At 44.7% G+C, this 22,311-nt stretch overlaps 1 protein-coding gene across 1 annotated transcript in view; it reads right to left on the bottom strand.

Moving 5' to 3' along the window:
* Positions 1-22,311, bottom strand: part of PARP1 (poly(ADP-ribose) polymerase 1) — a 37,627-nt gene that overhangs the window by 12,121 nt on the left and 3,195 nt on the right. Inside the window, exons 2-15 of the mRNA XM_081000129.1 lie at positions 17,550-17,712; positions 17,050-17,165; positions 15,785-15,999; positions 12,861-12,957; positions 11,610-11,726; positions 8,101-8,277; positions 6,081-6,222; positions 5,132-5,272; positions 3,646-3,888; positions 3,359-3,427; positions 2,849-2,981; positions 1,687-1,882; positions 592-720; positions 136-219 (exon numbers count right to left, since the gene is read on the bottom strand). Of these exons, the coding sequence (XP_080856255.1) occupies positions 136-219; positions 592-720; positions 1,687-1,882; positions 2,849-2,981; positions 3,359-3,427; positions 3,646-3,888; positions 5,132-5,272; positions 6,081-6,222; positions 8,101-8,277; positions 11,610-11,726; positions 12,861-12,957; positions 15,785-15,999; positions 17,050-17,165; positions 17,550-17,712 (2,022 nt within the window). The remainder of the gene's footprint in view (positions 1-135; positions 220-591; positions 721-1,686; positions 1,883-2,848; positions 2,982-3,358; positions 3,428-3,645; positions 3,889-5,131; positions 5,273-6,080; positions 6,223-8,100; positions 8,278-11,609; positions 11,727-12,860; positions 12,958-15,784; positions 16,000-17,049; positions 17,166-17,549; positions 17,713-22,311) is intronic.

The raw sequence follows: 22,311 nt of genomic DNA, 5'->3' as shown, positions 1-22,311 counted from the left end.
AAAGACTCTTCATCTTACCTTCATGAAAAGGGAGGTTTAGGGGGAAATAGAAGTGCAATTTTTGGGAGGGGAGAAGTGCTAAGAATTCAAGAGTTCCCTCAACCATTCCAAAGGTGCCTTTTATTTCATCCTCACCTGATGCACCTCATTAAGGATGGAGTATGCACTCTGGATTTGTCTCTTGCTTAGCTTCCCCAAAGGCATCTTCTGGAGGTCAATCTGGCAATGAGATAAATGGAAGGAATCAACGTGAGACTTGTCGTTATGTGAAAACGTTCAGAGATTGCTTATTGAAAAGCTCAATGTCTTAAAGTAGAATGTTCCACGAAGAGAACAGATAAACTTTTTGTTTTGTTTTTTAACAAGTTATCTGTTTAAAGGTCTATTTAAGAGCTTCGCGCTCTGAAGATGCCGTAAGTGCTGTATCACCTCAGTTTCATGTGGGGGGACTTTCTCATTATTGAGTGCCGCCACCACTGACTACTGAACCCCATGGGAAAACGGCTAGTGTTAAGAAAGCACTGCTGCCATTATGACACGGTGAACAAAAGCGAGAACGACAAAGGGGTTAAGCCAAGGATGCCTAGTAACCTCAAATTCCACCATGGCTTTCTTCATGCTTTCCACATCAAATATCATCTTGATAAGGTCCTGGACTGCCTTAGGAAGCTTGGATTTGGTTCCTGCACTCACGGTCAGCTTCTTCACTGCTTCTTCATCCTAAGGAGGGGGGGAAAGACCACCAATATCTGTTTACACGTGCAGAGATTCTGAAGCAAGAATGGATTCTGATTAAATACTCCAAGTTGAAGATGTTCATGCAGTTTTCTAGTGATCTTATAGCTCAGACATTTCCATCCCTCCCCCCAAGCATTTAAAGCAAAATCTTAACACTGTTTTGAATCAACTGGTTCAATAGATTTTTTTTCCTGTAAAAGAAATAAGATTGATTTCCAGTTGCGTCCAATTAATTCCCCAAAATTCAGGGATTCCTTTTTTAAAAACACCATAATTTTCTTAATCTAGATTTCCAACATAGCCTACAAAAGAGAACCATAAAACAAATATAAAAACATCAGAAACAAAAGCAGTTATTGTAGCAACAGTAAAAATACAAAAAGCAGTAGATATAAAATCAGTTAAAATCCTGGGCAATCTCCTCCCCCCCCCCCCAATGCTTGGGAAATTCAAGTCCAGAGCTAGTACATTTGCATATTAGTAGTAGTAGTAGTTCTTGTCTGTTTGTATATAGCAAAATCGTTTATATTTGCCGGTGGCATATATTTTAAAGCTATATTTCTATAGCATGGGATTAACAATAGGTCAACAACGTTGTGAATGTTGCAAGCCCTTATGGTTGCCAAAAGACTTCTACTTTCAGCCTGGCAAGATAAATACCCCCCCGTCCATTCAACAGCTGTCTGAGGACCTCACTGCCCTTGCAACATCTGAAGCTGTTGTGTTTTTAAAAAAAGAATTTATTTTTTAATAAATTTTGTGTGGGTACCTATTTCAACAGCTGGGGGGTCTTATATCGACTCAAATGTTTAATTTTAGATGGAAGTTCACACATGCACATTTGTGTTAAAAACCTGCTGTTTGGACTTCTCCCAAATAATCATAAGTACTTCCTGCTTGCATGATCTCTGATACAGTTGTGATTTTAAACAGGGTCACCCAAGTTACCTGCCCATAGTCTATTTCCAGAGGATAGAATTTTTTGGGATATTTAGTGAAATTCTTGGAATGCCACGAGTTGCCCGTCTTTTCCTCATACAGATTCAGGAAGTGCTCAATGGCTTCTTCTTTCGATGGCATCTGCTCTAGCTTGTTGCTTCCAATGACTGTGCCAACACGGCCCCAAGAACGGAATACCCAGTATCTAAATTCAGAGGGAAAGGGGAGAAATTGGCAGGTGGAATCAACCTCGATAGTTTTCTCCATATATTGCTGGACCACAACTCCCATCATCTCTTAACATCCTGGCTGGGGCAGAGATATTTCCTGCATAAGAGTTTCTTCAGAACTCAAACAGCACACTTTGAACTGTACACAGCTTTTGATCGAGTGTAACAACAAAGGCAGATGCTGAACAAAGGAAGGGACAATCTAATCTTGATTGATAGGTTTGCTTGATGTCACCCAAGACAGATAAGATTGTCTACAAAGGGGTTTGAAGGTAAGGAAACTAAACAGTTTTTTCTGGGCAGAAAATAAAGTCTGACATTTCCATCAAAGTCAAAAGTAACAAATTAAAAAAGGACAGTGACCATTTCCCCTTGCTGCTGGGATTTAAGGTTAAGTTGATTCAGGTTTCTGGCTCTCCATTTTGTTTTACGTTTTTTTTAACCTGTTCTTGCGAGCTGCCTTGCTCCTTCCAACCCAACTGATGAGGGCCTGAAAAGTAGGTTGGGAACACTTTAATCAATCAATTCACAACAGCAGCAATAGGGGGTACTCCTGACTTTGTTGTGCCAGTTTAAAACCAACAGTAAGACAAAAACCTTTTTATTAAACTTCAAACATAAATGGCACAGACTAACTCTTGTGTTTGAATTCAAGTCCATGAGAGTCTATGCCATAAAATAACTCTATTACATCTTCAAAGGAGACACAGACAGGACTAAGGCTGCTGCCCTATGCAAGTATCAGCAGAGAGAGCCACCTAGTTCAATAGGATCTACTCCAAGGTAAGTGTGTAGAGAACTTAGGAACCCCCCTGCTGGATCAGACCAAAGGCCTATCTTTTGTTCAAGTCTCGCAAAAAAAATGATTGAAACAGAGGAGCCAAGCAGGAGAAAAATTAGCAGCATACTTTCTATTTGGGAAGGGAGGAAGAAAAGCAAACCTGATTTCTCGGTCATCTTCCAACAGCTGAAGCTTGTAATACGAATTTGTTCCTTTAGTAATATCTACCAGCCCAAGAGTGGCACTGAAGATTTTGCCACCTTTTTCAAAGACATGGGCAGAATCTTCCAAGCCTGTAAAAAAAGGCAGTCAACCATAGACAGAGGGAAACGCATTTGACCCTTATCCAAATTATTGTTTTAACTTGAACACATAGCACAGAGATGCTGAAATACATCCCCCCTCCCTTTCCCTGAAGCACACACAGAGACATTTCAAAGGGGCTTCTCAACACATGGAATTTATTTACTGATGGTGTTCTACAACCTGTCCCCAATCCATAAAAGGACAGAGTGGCTGCACCCTTTTAGAAGTTGTGAAGAGCGAATTTCAGCTTACTACGCAAACTGCACTTGCTGAAATTCCCTCTTCTGGACAACTATTCAAGGTGCAAAAGTGTAGGAGTCCTGTCACCTTCTGGCAACCCTTAAGTGGATGTAGAAATGGTCACCTGAATCGGGATCCACAGCAGCTCCTCCTTTAACTGTCAGCTTCATCTTCTTTTCCGACTTGCTTGTTCCTGGATCAGGAGAGGGAGAGATGCAGTGTTAAGCTGTATTTTATAGTGTTGTAAATTCCAACTCCACAATTCTGTGATTGTAAGCCTTCCCTCCACTAATCACCTCCTTAATTTCAGGAGTGAACCTCAAAACTGGCTGCTAGGATGAGGTCTACCCTGAATGTAACAAATGCCAAGAACAATAGTAAGAAAAATTGGGAGTCCCATGGGTTTTTCACCTTGCTCTTCCTTGACCTTCCCGGTACTTTTCGTGTTCGACTGTCCGCTGGATTTTCCTCCCACGGGAACCGCTTTGTGCTCCTGCTTAACTTCAGCGCCCCAGGGAGAAAGAGCACGAAGCGAAAGCAGCTCCTGAAAACCCTTGCTGGAGGACTGCACATCCTGGAGAAATTCCTCAGAGACAACGCGCACCTGGGCCTCCTTCACTTCTTCCATTTTCTTGTTCATTTTCTCAACCTCCTCTGGAAAAGGGAAGCAGAGCACGCTGTGTCATTGTTCTTGCGATTTTCTTGCACATGCAAGTTATTTTAACTTACAAGCTCGGCTCTGCCCTTGCCAGTCCTGGAAGGAACCTTTTAAAAAGTCCCATATGCTCAGAGACTTTGCACCTGTTCATTGGGGGTGATAGGAAGCCCAGAGCACTTGTTCTTTAGATGTCCCTTTTATGAAGAGGCACGTAGTAAGACCATTGAGCCCCTACTGGTGAGGCTTGCTGATCTCCCGGAAAAGCAAAAATTCGACCTTTTCCTGTTAGGCAAAGATCAGAAGATGACCCAGATGGTCGCCAGATTCTGTGTACAGATCTGTAGGCACAGACCATCTCCCGACTCAAACTAGTTCGTTAAGAAAATCCCCAAACTTTGTTCCATGGGTAAATCTGGGTCAGCTCTCTGCGGTAGTTTATCTTAAAAGTTTTAAGTGTCTATATGCTTATCGCATTTATACATTTTAAATTCATTGTTGTACATTGTTTTAATTGTTTGGTTTCCTTCTGGGACTGTACCCCAAGTGTGTTTTATAAGCTGGTCTCTGACCGTAATAAATTATATCTAACTTAACTTAAGAACCACTTCCCACGAAACATCCCGAAACAATTACCAACAAAGACATTGATAGCACACAACCACAAAGCGTATAAAAACCAATTTCAAACCCAACGCAGATACTGAACAGCATAAGATTCTCTGCTCAAAAGGCTTGTTGAAAAAGGGTGCACATCACTAGGCACCAAAAAGACAGTAAGAGGTGCTCATCTGATATGTAATAAGAGGGTGTTTCAAAGGGTAGGTGGCACCACAGTAACATCCCAATGCCTGCACTAGGGCTAGAAGTTATCTGGTTTTCAACCTGATATATCACCAGCTAAACGCTGTGATATACTGATATATCACGATGTCTGAAATAAGGATGGAGCTATATAGAGGCATTGACTGGCTTCACGGTTTTTCCCACATTGTGATTTTTGCACACAATGCACCACACACATCGTGATTCGCGATATATTTCCAGGTCAAAAATGATGAAACTGATATCACAATAGGGGCTTCAAACTGGCATCAGACAATATATCGATCTATCGACCAGTCCTAGACTGCACTGTACTTCTTCTTTTCATATTAACTAGTTACCTCATCTAACTTCACACTTTTCTCCTACTGGGAGTCTTCCTGTTTCTTAACACCGCCCATTAAGAGCATTACTCACTTTGTGAGCTGATGCACAAATCAGCTTTGTTCACAGTAGCCGTCACCTTTCCTCCAAGTTCCTCAATGACAGACTTGATTTCATCCTTGTTCTTCGACAGTTTTCCAACGATCAAAATCTTCATGCTACTTAACGGTTTACCTGGCAGTTCAAAGGTAAACACAGACTGTGTGATGTACAGAAGAAACACAGGAGACAGAAAAAACTCTGAACATATTGAGAACCCCCCCCCCACATCAAGGTTACCCAAATTTTAAGAAAATGTGTATGAATTGCTTAATTTATAGAGTTTATTACATGAAGTTACATGAAGGTCAAGTTCTTAATGACCACCAAGACTTTGCCTGGCACTGCCTACAAGCCTTAAAACTTGTATTTGCATCATGCAGGCTAGCCTCTTTCCACCTCCCCCCCCCCGGCCTAAAGCCTTCCATATGTTTTGGATTACAACTCCCATCATCCTTTACCATTGGCTGTGATCGCTGTGGCTGATGGAAGTTGTAGTCTAGCATGTGATGGGCACCAGGGTTGGGGAAGAGTGTTGTAAGTTGTTAGTTTGGAGCTTCCCAAACTGTGTGTCACGACATGTTAAAAGAGAGTCGGCTGCAGTCTGTAGGTGTGCCATATGAACACTCCCTGCACTCCTCCTGGGGTTCGAAAAAGGGCTTAGTTTAACCTCCAGTTTGCTGGAAGAACTGAATTACTGTGTCGCGAAATGTCTCAAAAGTGGGTCACCAACAGGAAAAGTTTGGGAAGCTCTTGTGTTAGTTGATATTAGGGGGCTTATTATGCTCCAGTTAGCCAGTAGGTGGCAGCAAGAGGACAGAAAAAGGCCATTTCTGCTCTGTGCTTTCCTCACCCCTTTCAGCCAATTCTGCAAACATTTTGGAAAGTTTTCTTCATCAAATCAGTTTCTTTTTAGTATGAACAACGCCTGCAGGTTATTTACCTGCTGGTGCAGCTGAGTTCTCTGTAATATGGGTAGCAACTGTTGGAGGAAGTGCTGAGTTTTCAGAGGCAGCCTCTGGAGGGAATGCTCTATCCTGCTTCTTAAATTTGAATTTCTTTAGATAAGCAATTTCTCGGAACTCCTGCGTTTTGGGTAAGAAAAGTTAACACACGTGAGAAGATCCCACAGGCTACTACAATGATCAAAATCAACTTAATTCAGAGAATAATATTTGCTATTGTGAAGATTCCTCTGCACTACTAGAGGCCTGCTTCTCTCCAGTAAATGTAATTCACCCTAGACTTAAAGCCACACACAATTTCTTTCAAGGGGTTTGGGAGCTGCACGGTCAGGGGAAAAACAATGCTGTCCAGGGTTGTAAAGACTGCGGAGAGAATAACTGGGTGCACTCTTCCCACCTTGGATCAAATCTATGCTTCCAGGTGCCATAAGAAAGCTGCAGAGATAGCGCAGGATAGTGCGCACCCCGGAAATGATCTCTTTCAGCTTCTGCCTTCTGGAAGAAGGTTATAAAGACTAGGACTAGCCGCCTGAGAAACAGTTTCTAGCCAAATGCAATTTTGGTTTTAAACACAGTGTAAGGAGTCTCTATAGGAGTATATTGTATTTAAAAATGGGGTATCAGAGTTTTTCGGGGGCTAACCAGGTTGGGATAGCAGGCTTGTTTGGTTTTTGAATGTCTTATGTAGATTTTTCAATGTCATTGTTCTGTATGGGACAATGACAATAAAGATCATCGTATCGTATCGTAAATACATTTTTGCTTAGAATTCCCCTCTGCATTCCGAACTCGGGGGGGGGGGGGGAGGTTCTGCTGGGAATCTAGGCTGCACCCCCGTTACCCATCCCAGACAGGGCTCTAACCATTTCTGCTTAATAAAACCAAAAATCCCCGCGTTTGTGATGGCAGCATAGACCAGCAGGCTGATTTACTGCTAGCTTGCTCTTTCTTACAATAAAGCACTGGAACTGATCGTGCCGGAGTTTTGGACGCCCTCCTTTGGCATCCCTGCGTCAAACCACTCGAGTACACAGGCTCCCCTTGGGACCTGCGGTTCAGAACAGGAATAGCTTAGATGCATTTGACCAACCCTGGGCCAACCAAAGCAAGCCTGGCTCTGCCAACTGTGGAAAAAATACCGTATTTTTCACCCTATAGGATGCACTTTTTCCCCTCCAAAAATGAAGGGAAAATGTGTGTGCGTCCTATGGGGCGAATGCAGGCTTACGCTGAAGCCTGGAGAGTGAGAGGGGTCGGTGCGCACTGACCCCTCTCGCTATCCAGGCTTCAAGAAGCTATCCGCAAGCCGTGGGAGAGCTGCGCGACTTCGCGCAGCTCTCCCACGGCTTGGGGAGAGCTGCCTGCACCCCGAAGCCGGGGGGGGGGGGGCACTGAGCTCAGTGCGCCCCCAGGCTTCGGGCTTAGCGCAGCTCTCCCACCGCTAGCGGAGAGCTTGCCTGCACCCAAAAGCTTGGGGAGCGCTAAGCTCAGCACGCCCCAAGCTTCGGGCTTCGCGCAGCTTCCGCAGCCTAGGGAGCCCTGCGGGAGTTCCCGCAGGGCTCCCTAGGCTGCGGATAGCAGCCTGCTGCCTGGAGCGCGGGGCGCGCTGAAGCCGCGGCTGGGGGGGGGGATAAATTTCTTTCTTTATTCCCCCCCCCAAAAAACCCCTAGGTGCGTCCTATGGGCCGGTGCGTCCTATAGGGCGAAAAATACGGCACTCCTGGAGATGGAGAGAGGAAGGGATGGAAAAACGAGAGAAGTCTCTGTCTCCTCCTTTCTCTCCTATCCACCAAGGCTATTGCTGAAGATGGAGCGAGGCAGCTGTGCGTGGGACAGCGCCAGTCCAGTTTCTTCAGGTCCAGCCCAAACCTATTTTCATCAGAACGATGGTGAGGGAGGCAGGGATGACAGTACTGGGCAGCACAGGGAGACTGTGTTTGTGTGTGTAGCTATTAAATAAATTAAAATATGCAGTTAAAAACATGATGCACTGCCTACCTTTGGGATTACCCAGTCTTTCCTTTTGGGAGTCTGCGTCTTGGCAACACACTTGGTCCAACCGGTGATGTAGCGTGTACAGTAGTAAGCGTCGCCCTTGAACACAAACTGCCCTTTGCACTCCTCGCAGGGCAGCAGAGCCCCAAAGGCCATCCCATCTGCAACACAGTCCAAGATCTAAAAAAGCCATGAAAAGACAAGAGAAAAAAAAAGAAAGAAGGAAAAGAGGAAGTATTTATTGCACCATACTACTCATAGATCACCAACTCAGGACCTCACTCTGCAGCAAGATGGCCTGCAGCTATACAGTGGTACCTCAGGTTAAGTACTTAATTCGTTCTGGAGGTCCGTTCTTAACCTGAAACTGTTCTTAACCTGAAGCACCATTTTAGCTAATGGGGCCTTCTGCTGCCGCAGCGCCGCCAGAGCATGATTTCTGTTCTCATCCTGAAGCAAAGTTCTTAACCTGAAGCACTATTTCTGGGTTAGTGGAGTCTGTAACCTGAAGCATCTGTAACCTGAAGCGTATGTAACCTGAGGTACCACTGTACATCTTTCCAAGTTTGGGACTCATGGGGCAGAAGACGTCAATGCTACTCCGGATTGTACAGTACTTTGCTTTCCTGAAAGGAAGCTGCTGGGTCCGAAAGACCACAGTTTGGGAAGGCGATCTGCTGCAGGTCAGAAACCTGAAAGCCTTCATTGGCATCAGGGATGGGGAACCTGGGGCTCTTCCAATGCTGTTAAGACTCCAACTCCCATCAGTCCCAGTCAGCGTGGCCAGGAGTTGGGTAGGATGGGAGGTGCAGTATTTGGAGGGCCAAACGTTCCTCATTCCCAATCTAGAACCGCATACAGCCTCTCCGTGGGCATGTTGGGAGAAGCAGGGAAACCACACCTACAATTTAGGAGGGAAGAAGTCAAGCGCTGCCGATGCAGAGGCTGCAACACGTCTTATACTGTGGAGGAGGGAGCCCCCCTACATGGCTCTTAGCATCTCAGAATATTTTTATGACAGCAAGTTGTGTTTTTAATATTGTGTTTTATTAGTGTAATCCACCCTGGGACTTTAGGGTGAAGGGCAGGTAATCAATAAATAGCAATGATAATAATAATTGTGGAATGCTCTCCTCAGGGAGGCTCATCCAGTGCCTTCATTACATATCTTTAGGCACTAGGCTAATACGTTTCTCTATAACCAGAGCTTTGGCTGAGTAAACTTTCTTTGGCTTTTAAAATGTTTGTGGGAGGTGGGTTATTGGGTGTTTTTTATTATCACCATGTATTTTGTGTTCTCATTTTGTGTTTCTATGAACCTCCCAGGGTGGATAAAAATCAATGATTTTTTATTATTTTTAAATCGGATTTTAAAGAAAAATCTTTCTAAAGATAGTTTTCTATTTATGTCACATTATAGTCCAAAGGCTATTCATTAGGAAATAAGGATTTGTTTTAAGTTTTTCATGTGTGCTAAAACTCAGTCTAAGAAAATTTATTATTCCAAAAATGAAACTTTCCTCTGGTTGTAAATATTAACATTATACCAGCAAGAATGAGTCTTTCCTTTAAAAATGATTTAAATCAAGTCTTACTGATTAGTGATTTAAATTGTGATTTAAATCGATTTGATTTAAATCAAATCCACCCTGGAACTGCCCTGTGATCTCTGAATGAAAGGCAGTATGCAACAATAATAAATGATGATGATGATTGTAATGGATTTAGGGGTTGCTCGTGCGTAAGTTGCCGCCACTGCTGACGAGGTTACCTGGTTAAACCCTTCCTGACTGAACAGCCTCCAGCATCGTGACTGTCTCAGTCGCTGGCAGAATCCGTCAGTGGGCGTTTCTTGAACTTCTTCCAGCACAAAAATTCCTTGACGCCAAGTCTCCTCCTACTCTCCCTGCACGGAAGTCTTCTGCGCAGGGAGGGTGTGGGCAGCGGAGTACCCGTACTCTCTCCGCTGGTCTCCGGCGAGGAGTCTTGGAGCCTCCTCTCCGATTCCCCCATCTGCCCCCCTTCTCTACTGGTGTTACGCTGATTTCCTTCCCCAGCGGACGGGCTGCCTCTCTCCCTACTGGGACCCTCTCCGCCATCCCTCTGGAGCCTTCCCTCCGCCTCTAGCTCCGATGGCAGTTCCCTGACAATGATGATGATAATGAACAAGCATAATGATCATATGGCGTATTCTATTTGCTCTTTTTGAAACTATTTGCTATTTTGAAACTGACAACAGGACAGGCACCTCAGAGGGCAGGAGACTGAACCAGCGGTTGGAAATTGTAATGAAGCAGTTTTTGGCTAAACATTAAAAGAAAATTCCTAACGAGCTGTTCAGCGGTAGAACAGACAGCCTCAGGAGGTGGTGGGCTCTCCTTTGCTGGAAATATTTAAGCAGAGGCTGGACAGTCATGTCAGGGACAGCGTGGCTGAATCCTACATGGCAGGCCTTGGACTAAGCTGTGGGCTAGAAGAGGTGACCTCCTAGCTCCCTTCCAGCTCTACAAATGTTTCCAGCCATCCGGAGAACGCGCAGTCACAAGAGCATTTTGACCCATTTCCAATTTGTCCGCCCTCAGAAGAAGAATCAAGTACAGTGGAACCTCGACTTACGTACGGCTCTACTTACGTACGATTCCAGTTATAACCTTCAGTAGGTGTTTTGACTTATTAACTTTCCTCTAGATATGAACAGAGGCCTTGCCAGCAGCCTGGAGCTTGCCCGGCCGGTTACGGGGCAGCGCTGGGGCCTCTGCCGCCAGGGAGAAGGCCCCCATCCCACCCCCAAAGCTGTGGAAGAGGTGCCGCCTGCAAGAGAGCACACTGCAGACCCACCGAGAAACTAACCTGAGAAAGTCCAGAGAAGAACCTAGCCTGGCAAGAAAAAAAAGTGACCCTGGCCGAAGTGAATCAGCTCTTTACTGACCCTTGCCCCACTCCCAGCTTGTAGCCAGGTAAGCCCACCCACCCTCAGTGCACGTAAGAAAAAAGATGTAATTTTTTTTCATCTACAATACTGTCTTATTTATTTTATAGTAGACTACATTGCTTATTGCCTTCATTTTATGGATCTATGGTCTCGTTAGACAGTAAAATCCGTGTTAAATTGCTGTTTTAGGGGGTGTTTTTCATCGTCTAGGACGGATCAATTCACTTTTCCATTACTTTCTATGGAAAAGTGTGCCTCTGCTTATGTACGTTTCTAGTTATGACTGGACCGCTGGAACGGATTATGGTTTTAAGTAGAGGTTCCACTGTACTGAATATCTCCTCTCTCAATTTTATCTTGTGAACCGCCCTGAGATCTTCGGGTGAAGGGCGACAAAATTAACACTTCCCTACATGCAGACGCAAACCACATTCTTCTTGAAGCTATTAAGAGTAGGGCTTTCCCTCCATAAACGTTTCACTTTGTCAACATTTACCTAAATGTAATTAACGTGCAAGGAGTGTTAATACAGAGTAAGCACATAGTCAAAATGTCATCTACAGGAGAGCATCCAACTCACAGCGGATTCCCCAGAAGGAATGTCCTGCTTGTTGGCTTTCAGGAGCTCTTTCAGGTCGTTGGTGGAACAAGCTTTCTTCAACTCGTCTTTGATGTTCCAAATCAATTCTGTCTGTTCCTGTAGAAGAGAACAGTACAGGTAAAAAAAGATTTATTTCTTAATGGAACTATTAAAGTGCAGTACAGTGGAACCTTGGGTTACAAACGCTTCAGGTTACAAACACTTTGGGTTACAAACTCCGCTAACCCGGAAGTAGTACCTCGGGTTGAGAACTTTGCCCCAGGATGAGAATGGAAATCGTGCGCTGGCAGCGGGAGGCCCCATTAGCGAAAGCGCGCCTTAGGTTAAGAACGGTTTCAGGTTACGAATGGACCTCTGGAACGAATTAAGTTCGTAACCCGAGGTACCACTGCACATGCAAGACACATGGCAAGGAACACTGCAGGGGAAAAAGGGGGTGCCCCATGTTGGAAGTGTAACAGCAGAGATCATTCAGTTTGCATCCTAACGGTTAATTCTGTTGTTAGCAAGTCAGCTAACAAAGGAGTGGAGGTTAGGGCTGGGCGATATCAACTTTTCAACACTGCGGTATATCGCCAGCCAAACATTGCGGTCTGGCGATATACCACGATGTTAAAAAAAACAAGCTGCATTGGCCTCAGCTTGCGAGGCGCCAGAGGAAATTGCCGCAGCTCTCACCGTGGGAGCTGAGGCGGTTTCACCCCAGTGCCTAGGGGACTGGGACAAGGCAGCTTCTTTGTACAGCTCATCTGGGGGCAGGAGGGCTCCCCATCCCCAGTGCTCCCCCCGCTTGTGTGGGAGCCAGCGTCCGGCTGGGGGATCCTCAGCTGAGCAGTTTAAAGAGGCAGAGGAAGGAACAAACTGTATTGGTGCCTCACCAATGCAGCTTTTTTCTCACTCTGTGCAGTATGAGGCCAGAGTGGGATGGCGGTTTCACTCAGGAATATATTGCTGGGTGAAACCACCACCGCTCCTGAGTCTCCTGGTTTGTTTATGAGGTGCAGCCAATGTTTGTTTTTGGCTTACTGACTGTGATCTGCTTGGAGCAAATCTTGCATATATGCTTGGATTCCAAACCGCTTTGGGATAGAGGCAATGCAGAAAGGACAATCTCTGCTTTTATTCCATACGTCCACACTGCTTTTGAATTCCCCCACAGAAGGTAGTTCAAGAGTGTTTAGTCAGTGAGAAGCAAACTAAGAAACAAAGAGAAGTCACTGAGAAACGCACCTTCAGCAACTTCTCCTGTTTAGACTGTTTTTCTTTCTCCTTTTTTGGTTTCTTTTTTGAGACCACGTTGGCATCCACCTCATCTCCTTTTCTCTTCCTGGAGGAGAAAGAAAACTCACGTCAGTAGTTACTCAAAAGTTAGCCCATCAGCTCCATTTACTAGTTCTTGGGCAGCAGCAGTTTATGATGCAGTGGCGTCGCAACGGGGGGGGGGGGCGGAACGCCCTGGGTTCCATGTCTGCAGGGGTGACAAGTCGCAGCCGCATGTGGAGGATCCTCCATTCACGGCTGCAGCAGCGAGCAGAGGATTCCTGGCGCCAAACCGCTAAGTACAGCGCATGTGTGGCGTAGCACGCATGCGCTGCACGTAGCGACACTGCACATGCGCTGTATAGTGCTGCTCCAGCGCCGGACGGTGCCAGGATCCTCCGTTCGCGGCTGGAGCGGCGACAAACTGCTATACAACGCATGTGCGGCATCGCTATGTACGGCACATGCATTGTACATAGTGACGCTGCACATGCGCCCTACGTAGCGAGGCCCGCCCCGGGTGTCACGACGTCTTCCTTCGCCCGTTATGATGGACTGTATATTTGGCATAGGCTTTCCCCTTCCTTTCTTTGCAGCTTTTACACGTATCTGTGAGATCTGTTTCAAGTATCCCCATCATCAAAATGCAAATCACGAAACTGAAAAGTGCCCAGAAATGGTTTAACACTTTGAGATACATTGAGCTAAATGGAAAATTGGTTAAATGTTGTTAACTGAAAACACCACACCAGATCACAGAAACGTTGAACTGTAGAGAATTTCCTCTTCTCTTTGTTCCTGTGCTGGGGGGGCCTCCCTTTCCTACTTTGAGCTTAGAGATTGGTCAAGTGCTTGGGACTTCCGTCTCCAGTCCCAGATTGCAGTCCTAGAACACCTTGCAACCAGCTTTCTGAACAAAGAAAGCCCATCTTACCTACCCCTTCCTCAAAGCATTAGCTGAATAGCCATTTAAAAGGTATATTTCTCCTCAGCTATCTTGATGCTCTACAGCAGGGATGGGGAAACTGCAGCATTCCAGATGCTGTTGGACTCCCTCTCCCTTCAGGCCCAGCCAAGGCAGTCAATTTTCAGGGATGATGGGAGTTATAGACTAACCACATCTGGAGAGTCTTAGGTTCCCCACTTAATACCAATGGCACTAAGACTGCAGCCTCTTTCCCACTACTGAAATCAAAGCATTTCCCTTGATCATTTTCACCACACTCTTGCCAAAAGGTCATGAGGTCTTCTCGCCCTACCTGGAGACAATGGGAATGAACAGGGGACCTTCTGCATGCAAAGCAGATGCCCTATGACTCAACCTCTGGTCCCTTCCCCTAGGAATGAAAAGGAAGCGACTGAACTGCACCACAATGCCTTGTTTGGTCTTCGGGTGCAAAGGTCTGCCTATTAAATGAGAAAGCTTCTTGAAAGTCCAGCCATTTTTGAAGACCTAGATATGTCTCTGCTGCATGTGAACTTTTTACATGACTGCATGTACAGAAACCAAGAATCTAAGTGATTTCAAATTAGCAACGCGATGACAAATGAAGCTGCTTTTAGCACTGACACCAAGCGAAGTTATTTTCCACCATGATTCTAGCACCGTTCTGTGCTTCTGTAGTAACCTGGCAAGCAAATGCAAATATTTCATTATGGAAGGGGTGCAGGAGCATTAATGAAAAATTATCTCCTTTGAAAATGGAAGCAAAAGCCCCCCACCCCAGAAGCTTTTGCATAGTCAAAGCCTCCATGATTAGGCTCAGTTGCCAGAGCAAATCATTTATCCAGCTTCAGTTTCCTGTGCTGCTCTGGGTGTGAGGCAAAGCAGCAGCCTCAAAATAGACACGGGAAGAAAGCATGCAAATCTGATCCCTTGGTTGCAAGCAATAGCTGACGAGTGTAAACATGGCATAGAAGTGACTTTCCTAAGAGGGCCTGGGTGCTTTGTCTGGCTCACAATACCATCCAAGTGTTGAAGTAAGGCTTGTATATATATTTCATGAGCTGCAGAGCCCTGAACAGCCTCAGCTAGAAGTTGGGCATTTAGAATTTGTCCACACTTCCACTTCTCCCGTGCCTAGAAAGCAGGGATGTGAGTGGTTTTCTGCTTGCCCCATGCTTTCTAGGCATGAATCCGAGAGGTCTTCTATTTGCCCCACAGCTTTCCCTGGAAAACCCAACTATTTAACACTGAATCAGAGCAAATGGGGGAAAACCCCAGTTGACATTTGCTCCACTTCCGTGGCAGAGATTGGGTTTCCCCAGGGGAAAGAGAGGGATGAAAGGAAATCTGGATTAGCAACCGAGTGCTGTTTCTCAAACTTGGATCCTCAGCCGGACAACAACTCCCATCAACACTAGCCAGCAGCACCAGTGGTCAGGGATGATGGGATTTGAAGTCCAACAATGCTGGGGACCCAAGTTTGAGAAACACTGGTCCTACACTGTGCGACCATCTTATGTTTGTAGGCACTCCCGCTGTACCAAAGGAGACCCTGTTAAGGGCTTCACACAAGCAACCACTGCAGCTTAGTCAAGACACCTTACTCCCTGTGCCACTAGGGCAGAACAACGGGCAGCCTATTATCTGTGACTATGAAGTGCCACCTTGCTGATGAGCAGCCCAGCATGACCAGGTAACTCCATGAACCAAGAAGGTCAAATTACAGGACTTCAGTCTGAGCAACTTGTCTCGCAAGGAAGGTTAAGACTACCCAAGCCCCCCTGTCTGAGCTGTCTCCTGGCAGCTCTCTGAACATCCTCTCTCTGGGGAGTGGAAAACTGAAGAAAGACCTTTTAAAGTTTCTGGCATTACTGTGCCTGACTCACAATTGCCTGAGCTACTGCTGTGTCGACAGAAATCCTGCCTTCTTTTGGCATACTCAACATACCCTTCATTCTTGACTGCAGGCAGCTGCTTTTTCAGAGTCTCTTTATCTTCAGCATTCAGGAGCCCAAAGCCTAACAGCTGAGAGGCACTAAAAGAGGCAAGAAACCCCAGATCTGCTCTGCGGCTGACGAAACAGGCTGGGTGGTACCAGTTGTCTATCATCCCCAGCTGGGGCTTTTCGGGATGCACCATTTTCTTTGAAATCCTGATTTGACCCTGCAGGAGAAAGTGGGAGAAGGAGGGCGGATTAAATAAATGAGTGAGACCATACAACTGTCTGTGTTACTGGCTTCACGTAAGCCAAACTATGGCTTGCTGTGAACAAGCAAGCATGCTGGAACCCCCTTCATTCCTGAAAGTGCCACACTGGGGACTCAGCTATACAGCTGCAAATAAAATATTTTAAGTGTGCTGTAAAGTGCAATATACGAATGTGACACTAGATGGCAACAGTGAGCTATGGCAAATTCAATGTATTTTCTTCTTCCAAACTTTTTTTAAAAACGCATTTTCACAGCGTTTTTTATTTGTGTGTAGATTCCATCTAGTGCTAGTCTGTCTTGCTCGAAACAAAGCATGAGCTGCAAAACTGGCCAGGATGTTCTCTCCCGGCACCAGCATGCTTGCATGTTCACAGTAAGCCATAGTTCGGTTTACCGTTATGTGCAAAAAGGCCAGATAATTTTCTACACGCATTCACACTATAGTGGCTAAGTCAGCTCTTATACTAAACACGTGAGCTCTACAAGATTGTAAAAGGTTGCATGAGATATTGACAGAAGGTTGAGGAAAAATATGTATATTAAAAGACAATAATGAAGCATTTTGGAGAGAGAAATCTCATTAATTTTCCCCCTATTAATTAAATTAATCAGTGTCTCTAATTCGTGCAGAAAGGTCCACAACTACAGATTATGCTCTAAAAGGAGGCAATTTTTGCCAATTTCACCTTTAGCCCCCAGCCACATTATTCTAGAGAATTTCTCAACCCTCCACAGTACAGGAAGATTGGAACCTGCTTTATATAGAGTAAGATCATTAGTCCATCCAGCTCAGTAATGCCTACACTGGCTGGCAGCAGCTCCTCATGGTTTCAGACTTGGGACATTCCCAGCTCTACCTGGAGATGCCAGGACTGAACATGGGACCTTCTGCATGCAAAGCAGATGCTCAGAGAATGAGCTACGGCCCTTCCTGAAAAGGATTTATACATTACGAGTGCTATAACTCATATTACAGAGACACAGAATTGGACACCTATTTTACCTTTTCTATCTTCTGATCGCAGCCTTTGCAGGTGCTTCTGTTGGACTTTGCATATTCTGCGGCAAAATCGTTTAAACTTTTATCACTTTTGCCACCTCCCTCTTGGTCACCTTTGCCTGGAAAACAAAAAATATATATTTATATATATATATATTAGATAAATGTCCAGCATTTCCCTGCATGGACCTCTGGGTAGTGAACATGGGTTAAATCTAACCCTGAAGAGACCATTCGGTATCTACGTCTGAAAAAAGAGAAGAGGCCGAACAAAAACAATTTCCTCCAGTCCTCAAGCTGAAAACTTGCAAATGCCCATGACAACTACATGGGAGGCTGATTCTTATTTACAGCTGGTCTCCTTGAATCCAGGACACCTTCCACGGATCTGGGGCAGCAACTAGCCCACAAGCCTGGGAACCCAAATCGCCCAAAGCTGTTTGATATCTGGGCTCATACAGCAAGCGGCTATCTCTTTCGAGAGTCACTAAACATTTGCCTACCTGTTCCGGCGCCGCCACTTTCTATGGACTTCTTAATTTTCTCCTGATCTTCCCAACGCAGTTCCGAGAAGCCGACCACGTCGGTGTGGGACACCAGTCGAGCCCGCTTCCAGAAACAGGAGAAGTGGTGCCAGTGGGGTACTTTGCCATCAAACATGGGGGACTAAGAGGAAAAGAATGGCAAGAATAAGAAAAGGAGAGGAAGAAACTCAAATATGAACATGGCTATCCCATTTGGTGTGTGGGTGGGTGGAGGAACCCAATGAAATTCTGGCCCAGCTTATAATGTATTTTATAACCTCACCCCCTTCCACAGCATCACCCCTCCATCCTTCATCATTTTACCAAAGCACTGCAGAGGCTGTTTAGTTACTATCCTGGCCACAGCTACACCTTAAAGCAGTATTATGCCCCTTTAAACAGCCATGGCTTGCCCCCAAAGAACCCTAGGAACTGTAGTCTGTTAAGGGTGGTGAGAATTGTTAGGAGACCCCCATTCCGCTCACAGAACTACATTTCCCAGAGTTCCCTAGGAAGAGGTACTGATTGTTAAACCACTTCAGGAATTCTTAATTTAAACTCATTTTTAGTTTTATTGCAGCAAGTCCCCTTCTACACTACTTAAGACGCTACAGTAATTAGGTGGCATAAAAATGGTCAAAATAAATATTGAATTAAATTAAACATTCTTCACAACTCAATCTTACTTTTAGGTCTGGGAACAGGTAGATAAAAGGTGGCAGGAAGAGGTTGATGCATTTCAGGGTATTCAAAAAATGGCATAGGCTTGGGAGATGGGTGCAGACATGTTGAAGCTCTCAGGTATCAAGAACACAGATTAGAGCAGAGTAATCGGAGTCAGAAATATGCCGTGCATGACCAGAATAAGTTTAAAACCAAAAAAAGAAGAAGCCTGAAGCCCTATGAAATATCCTGTCTTCTACTGACGCCCTTGAAATGCTTCACACAGGAATGTAATCTCATTTAGCTGATAAATGACTCCAGACAGCAGATGCTAGGGTTTTTTCATGAAGCGCCTGAAGTATTGTGAACGGCAGAGCAGAACATAGTGTAACCTCCCATCATTATTACCAAGTAATCCTAAACGCTCTAAAAGCTGAAACGTGAGCAGCGGCCTCTTCAGAACAACGTTAAGTGTCCTCAGGTAAAGGCTCACAAAGGAGGCAGCACCTCTCGTGCTTCAAGGCCCTACTCCAATGCAACAAGGTTGAGTTGAAACTGACACCCCACTCAATACCATTCGGATGCAAACTCACCCAGGGCCCCAGAAATTGTAATAGGTGGTTGGGGAGACCCACCTGTCAGTCACCAAACATCACAGGACAACCTCAAAGACGTGCAGTCAGTCCCAATCTGCTGAACGGTATTTTCTGAAAGCAGAACCTCCCAAGAGGCTCACAGGCCTCCCCAGTTTCCCAATGGGGAACTCCCTAGTGTAGCTGATCCCAGTAGGGTTTACTGTCAGAGAGACCCACTTGCAAAGGAACAAATCAGGGATACACATGAAGCTCCCAATTATAGTCATGCCTCTTGTTACGTTTGCTTCAGGTTGCGCGTTTTCAGGTTGTGTCCCATGGCGACCCGGAAGTACCGGAAAGGTTACTTCTGGGTTTTGCCACTCGCGCATGTGCAGACACGCAAAATGACGTCACACGCATGCACAGAAGTGGCGAATTGCGACCCGTGCACGTGCAGACGCTCGTTGCGTTCTGCTCATGTTGCGAACGGGGCTCCGGAACGGATCCCGTTCGCAACCAGAGGTACCACTGTATTCCTTTGTGACCACGTCCTTACTTACGAAGCCAGGTGTGCGCAGTCTGGGGAAATCACCTCATGGGTCCATAATTTATAAAGCACGTCATTTTTATTGTACATCTATTTTTCTAATTTGAATGTGTATCAGCAACATTTTGGAGCTGTGTTAGAAGCTCAGAAATATCTATAAGCTAATAGCCAAATGGCACCTTAAAGCTAGGTTGTGGTCGCCACAATGGGATGCCTAGGCACCTTTTTTTTTTGCAATGAAAATTATATTATTATTATTAATAATAATAATTTCTAAACCACTTTATATTTCAAAGAAAAAAATCTCAAAGCAGTTTCTAACACATTAGAACATCAAATAAAACAATACGGAATAAAACCAATTCAAGCACCAAGGAAAATATTTCAGATCCTTCTCTAAGTGACTTTTTGCTTTCCCCATAATTATTTAACTACTTATATAGCTGCCCCACAGCAGAAGTACTCTAGGAAGCCAGTGTGGTGTGGTGGCGAAGAGTGTGGGACTAGAACCTGAGAAATCAGGATTCAAATCCCCACTCAGACATGAACCTCACTGGGTGACCCTGGGCCAGGCTCTTAACCTACCTCCCAGGGTCATTAACTGAGGAGGGGGGATAAACCATGTACTCCTTGGAGGAAAAGCTGGGATATAAATGCAATAAATAAGCTCTTCTGCTTAAGAAAACTGGAGGCGCCAGCCAGATGGAGATGTCTGTCGCCAACCTGGGATCCAGAGATCTCCACATAGTTGCAATTGGACCTGCACCAATTGCAAAATGTGCCTGGCACCTGGGGAGTTTCAAACACTGTTTTGGAGTATCGGTTACACAGGAACCTAGGAAGCTTCCTCATAAGTCAGACCATTGATCTGACTAGAGCTCAACACTGTATGGCAGGGCACATTCCTAAACCTACCTGGAGATGTCTTCTAAATGCACTGAGCTATAGTTCTTCCTCATATAAATAAATGAATAACATAGAGTTATAAGAAGGCGTCTTATACTGAGACAGACACTTGGTCCATTTAACTTGGTCCATTTACACTGACTGGCAGTGGTTCCTCAGGATTTCAGGATTCTTGGGAGATGCCAGGAATTGAAACTTAGACCTTCATTATTCAAAGAAGATGCTCTAACAATGAACAATGCAAATTGAACACTAAGAGTTTTTCCCAACATTTGTCATATTCAGAGCAGACCACCTGAAATTAATAGACATGACTGACTGACTTACATCCATTACTTTCAACAGGTCTACTCTCTGAGTAAAAGTTTTACTACCTAATTCTGAGTAATTCTCTTTTCTCCCTAGCTTGTTTGTTTCTGAATAGGTGAAATTGGTTACCAATGCCTTCCTCATACCAGTGTTCCCAGGAAGCTACCAGTTCTGACTGTTGCATTTCCTACGTGACAACTGCAATATGGAAAAAGGAGGAAATGCTGCTGTGCAAACAAATGAGGATGGCTGCTCAATGTTATCAGGAAACACGCTCCAACTCTTATAGTGGATGTTTTCCTGACCTAAGCTATTACTCACTAATGGCTAATGATCTTGGCAAAGAAAATGCTGTCCATCTCTCACAAAAGCAACAAAGCCCTTGCTGATAACACCGGAAGTCTCTTAAAAGGGAGGGGTGGGGAATGTGTAACCAAGTCATTTCAATACAACAGTTGTAAAATACTTCTAATTACAAGCTACTGCAGTTATAGGGTTGCAAGATTGCAGGGGGGCAGGGGCAGAATCCAAAATTATCTCCTGAACTGAGAGCCAACATATGCTCTCTCTCTCTCTCTCTCTCTTTTTTAAAATAATATTTATTACTTTTCCGACAATTCACACACACACAAAAATAAGAAGAAAAAAGAACAACACAACACAATACAAAAACACTACACAACACACTAAACTAACAGAACAAAAACAATTTTTTTAAAAAAATCGAACAATTTCCGTATCTTATCTTTCATTCACTTATTTCAGTGACCTCCTCACACCTCCCTTTTTGTATTCCACTTCTGTTAATTGTTTCAGCAATTCCTTTCCATCTTCCTCTGCTTTCTATCTAACCTTATTTTTCCCTTTAGTACTCTATTAATCTATTTATACCTAATTCCTTATAACATTTCTACTAAAGCCATATAACTTCATTCCAACATTTTCCTAACATTCATTAATTTTACAGTATTTCTGTAAGTAGTCTTTAAACTTTTTCCAGTCTTCTTCCACTGACTCTTCTCCCTGGTCTCGGATTCTGCCAGTCATCTCTGCCAGTTCCATATAGTCCAACAACTTCATCTGCCATTCTTCCCGGGTGGGTAAATCTTGTGTCTTCCAATACTTCGCGATGAGTATTCTTGCTGCTGTTGTTGCATACATAAAAAAAGTTCTATCCTTCTTTGGCACCAATTGGCCGACCATGCCCAGGAGAAAGGACTCTGGTTTCTTCAATAAGGTATATTTGAATACCTTTTTCATTTCATTATAAATCATCTCCCAGAATGTCTTAATCCTTGGGCATGTCCACCAAAGGTGAAAGAATGTACCTTCAGTCTCATTACATTTCCAACATTTATTGTCGGGCAGATGGTAAATTTTTGCAAGCTTGACTGCCAACATATGCTCTCACTGGAGGAAGACGAACGATGCAGGTTTTGCCAATGCCCCTTCCTGCTGCTGCCCCAGGGCCACCTCCCACATTATTCTAGAGCATGGGTAGGCAAACTAAGGCCCGGGGGCCAGATCTGGCTCAATTGCCTTCTAAATCCGGCCCCACGGACGGTCCAGGAACCAGCGTGTTTCTATATGAGTCGAATGCATCCTTTTATTTAAAATGCATCTCTGGGTTATTTGTGGGGCATAGGAATTTGTGTATATATATATATATATATATATATATATATATATTTCAAAATATAGTCCAGCCCCCTGCTGAAAAAGTTTGCTGACCCCTGTTCTA

The sequence above is a fragment of the Podarcis pityusensis genome (genome assembly GCF_964106645.2).
Source record: "Podarcis pityusensis genome assembly, chromosome: 3".
Taxonomy (NCBI): Eukaryota; Metazoa; Chordata; class Lepidosauria; order Squamata; family Lacertidae; genus Podarcis; species Podarcis pityusensis.
Note: the sequence above shows the minus strand (reverse complement) of the source record. Positions and strands in the feature narration are given on the sequence as shown.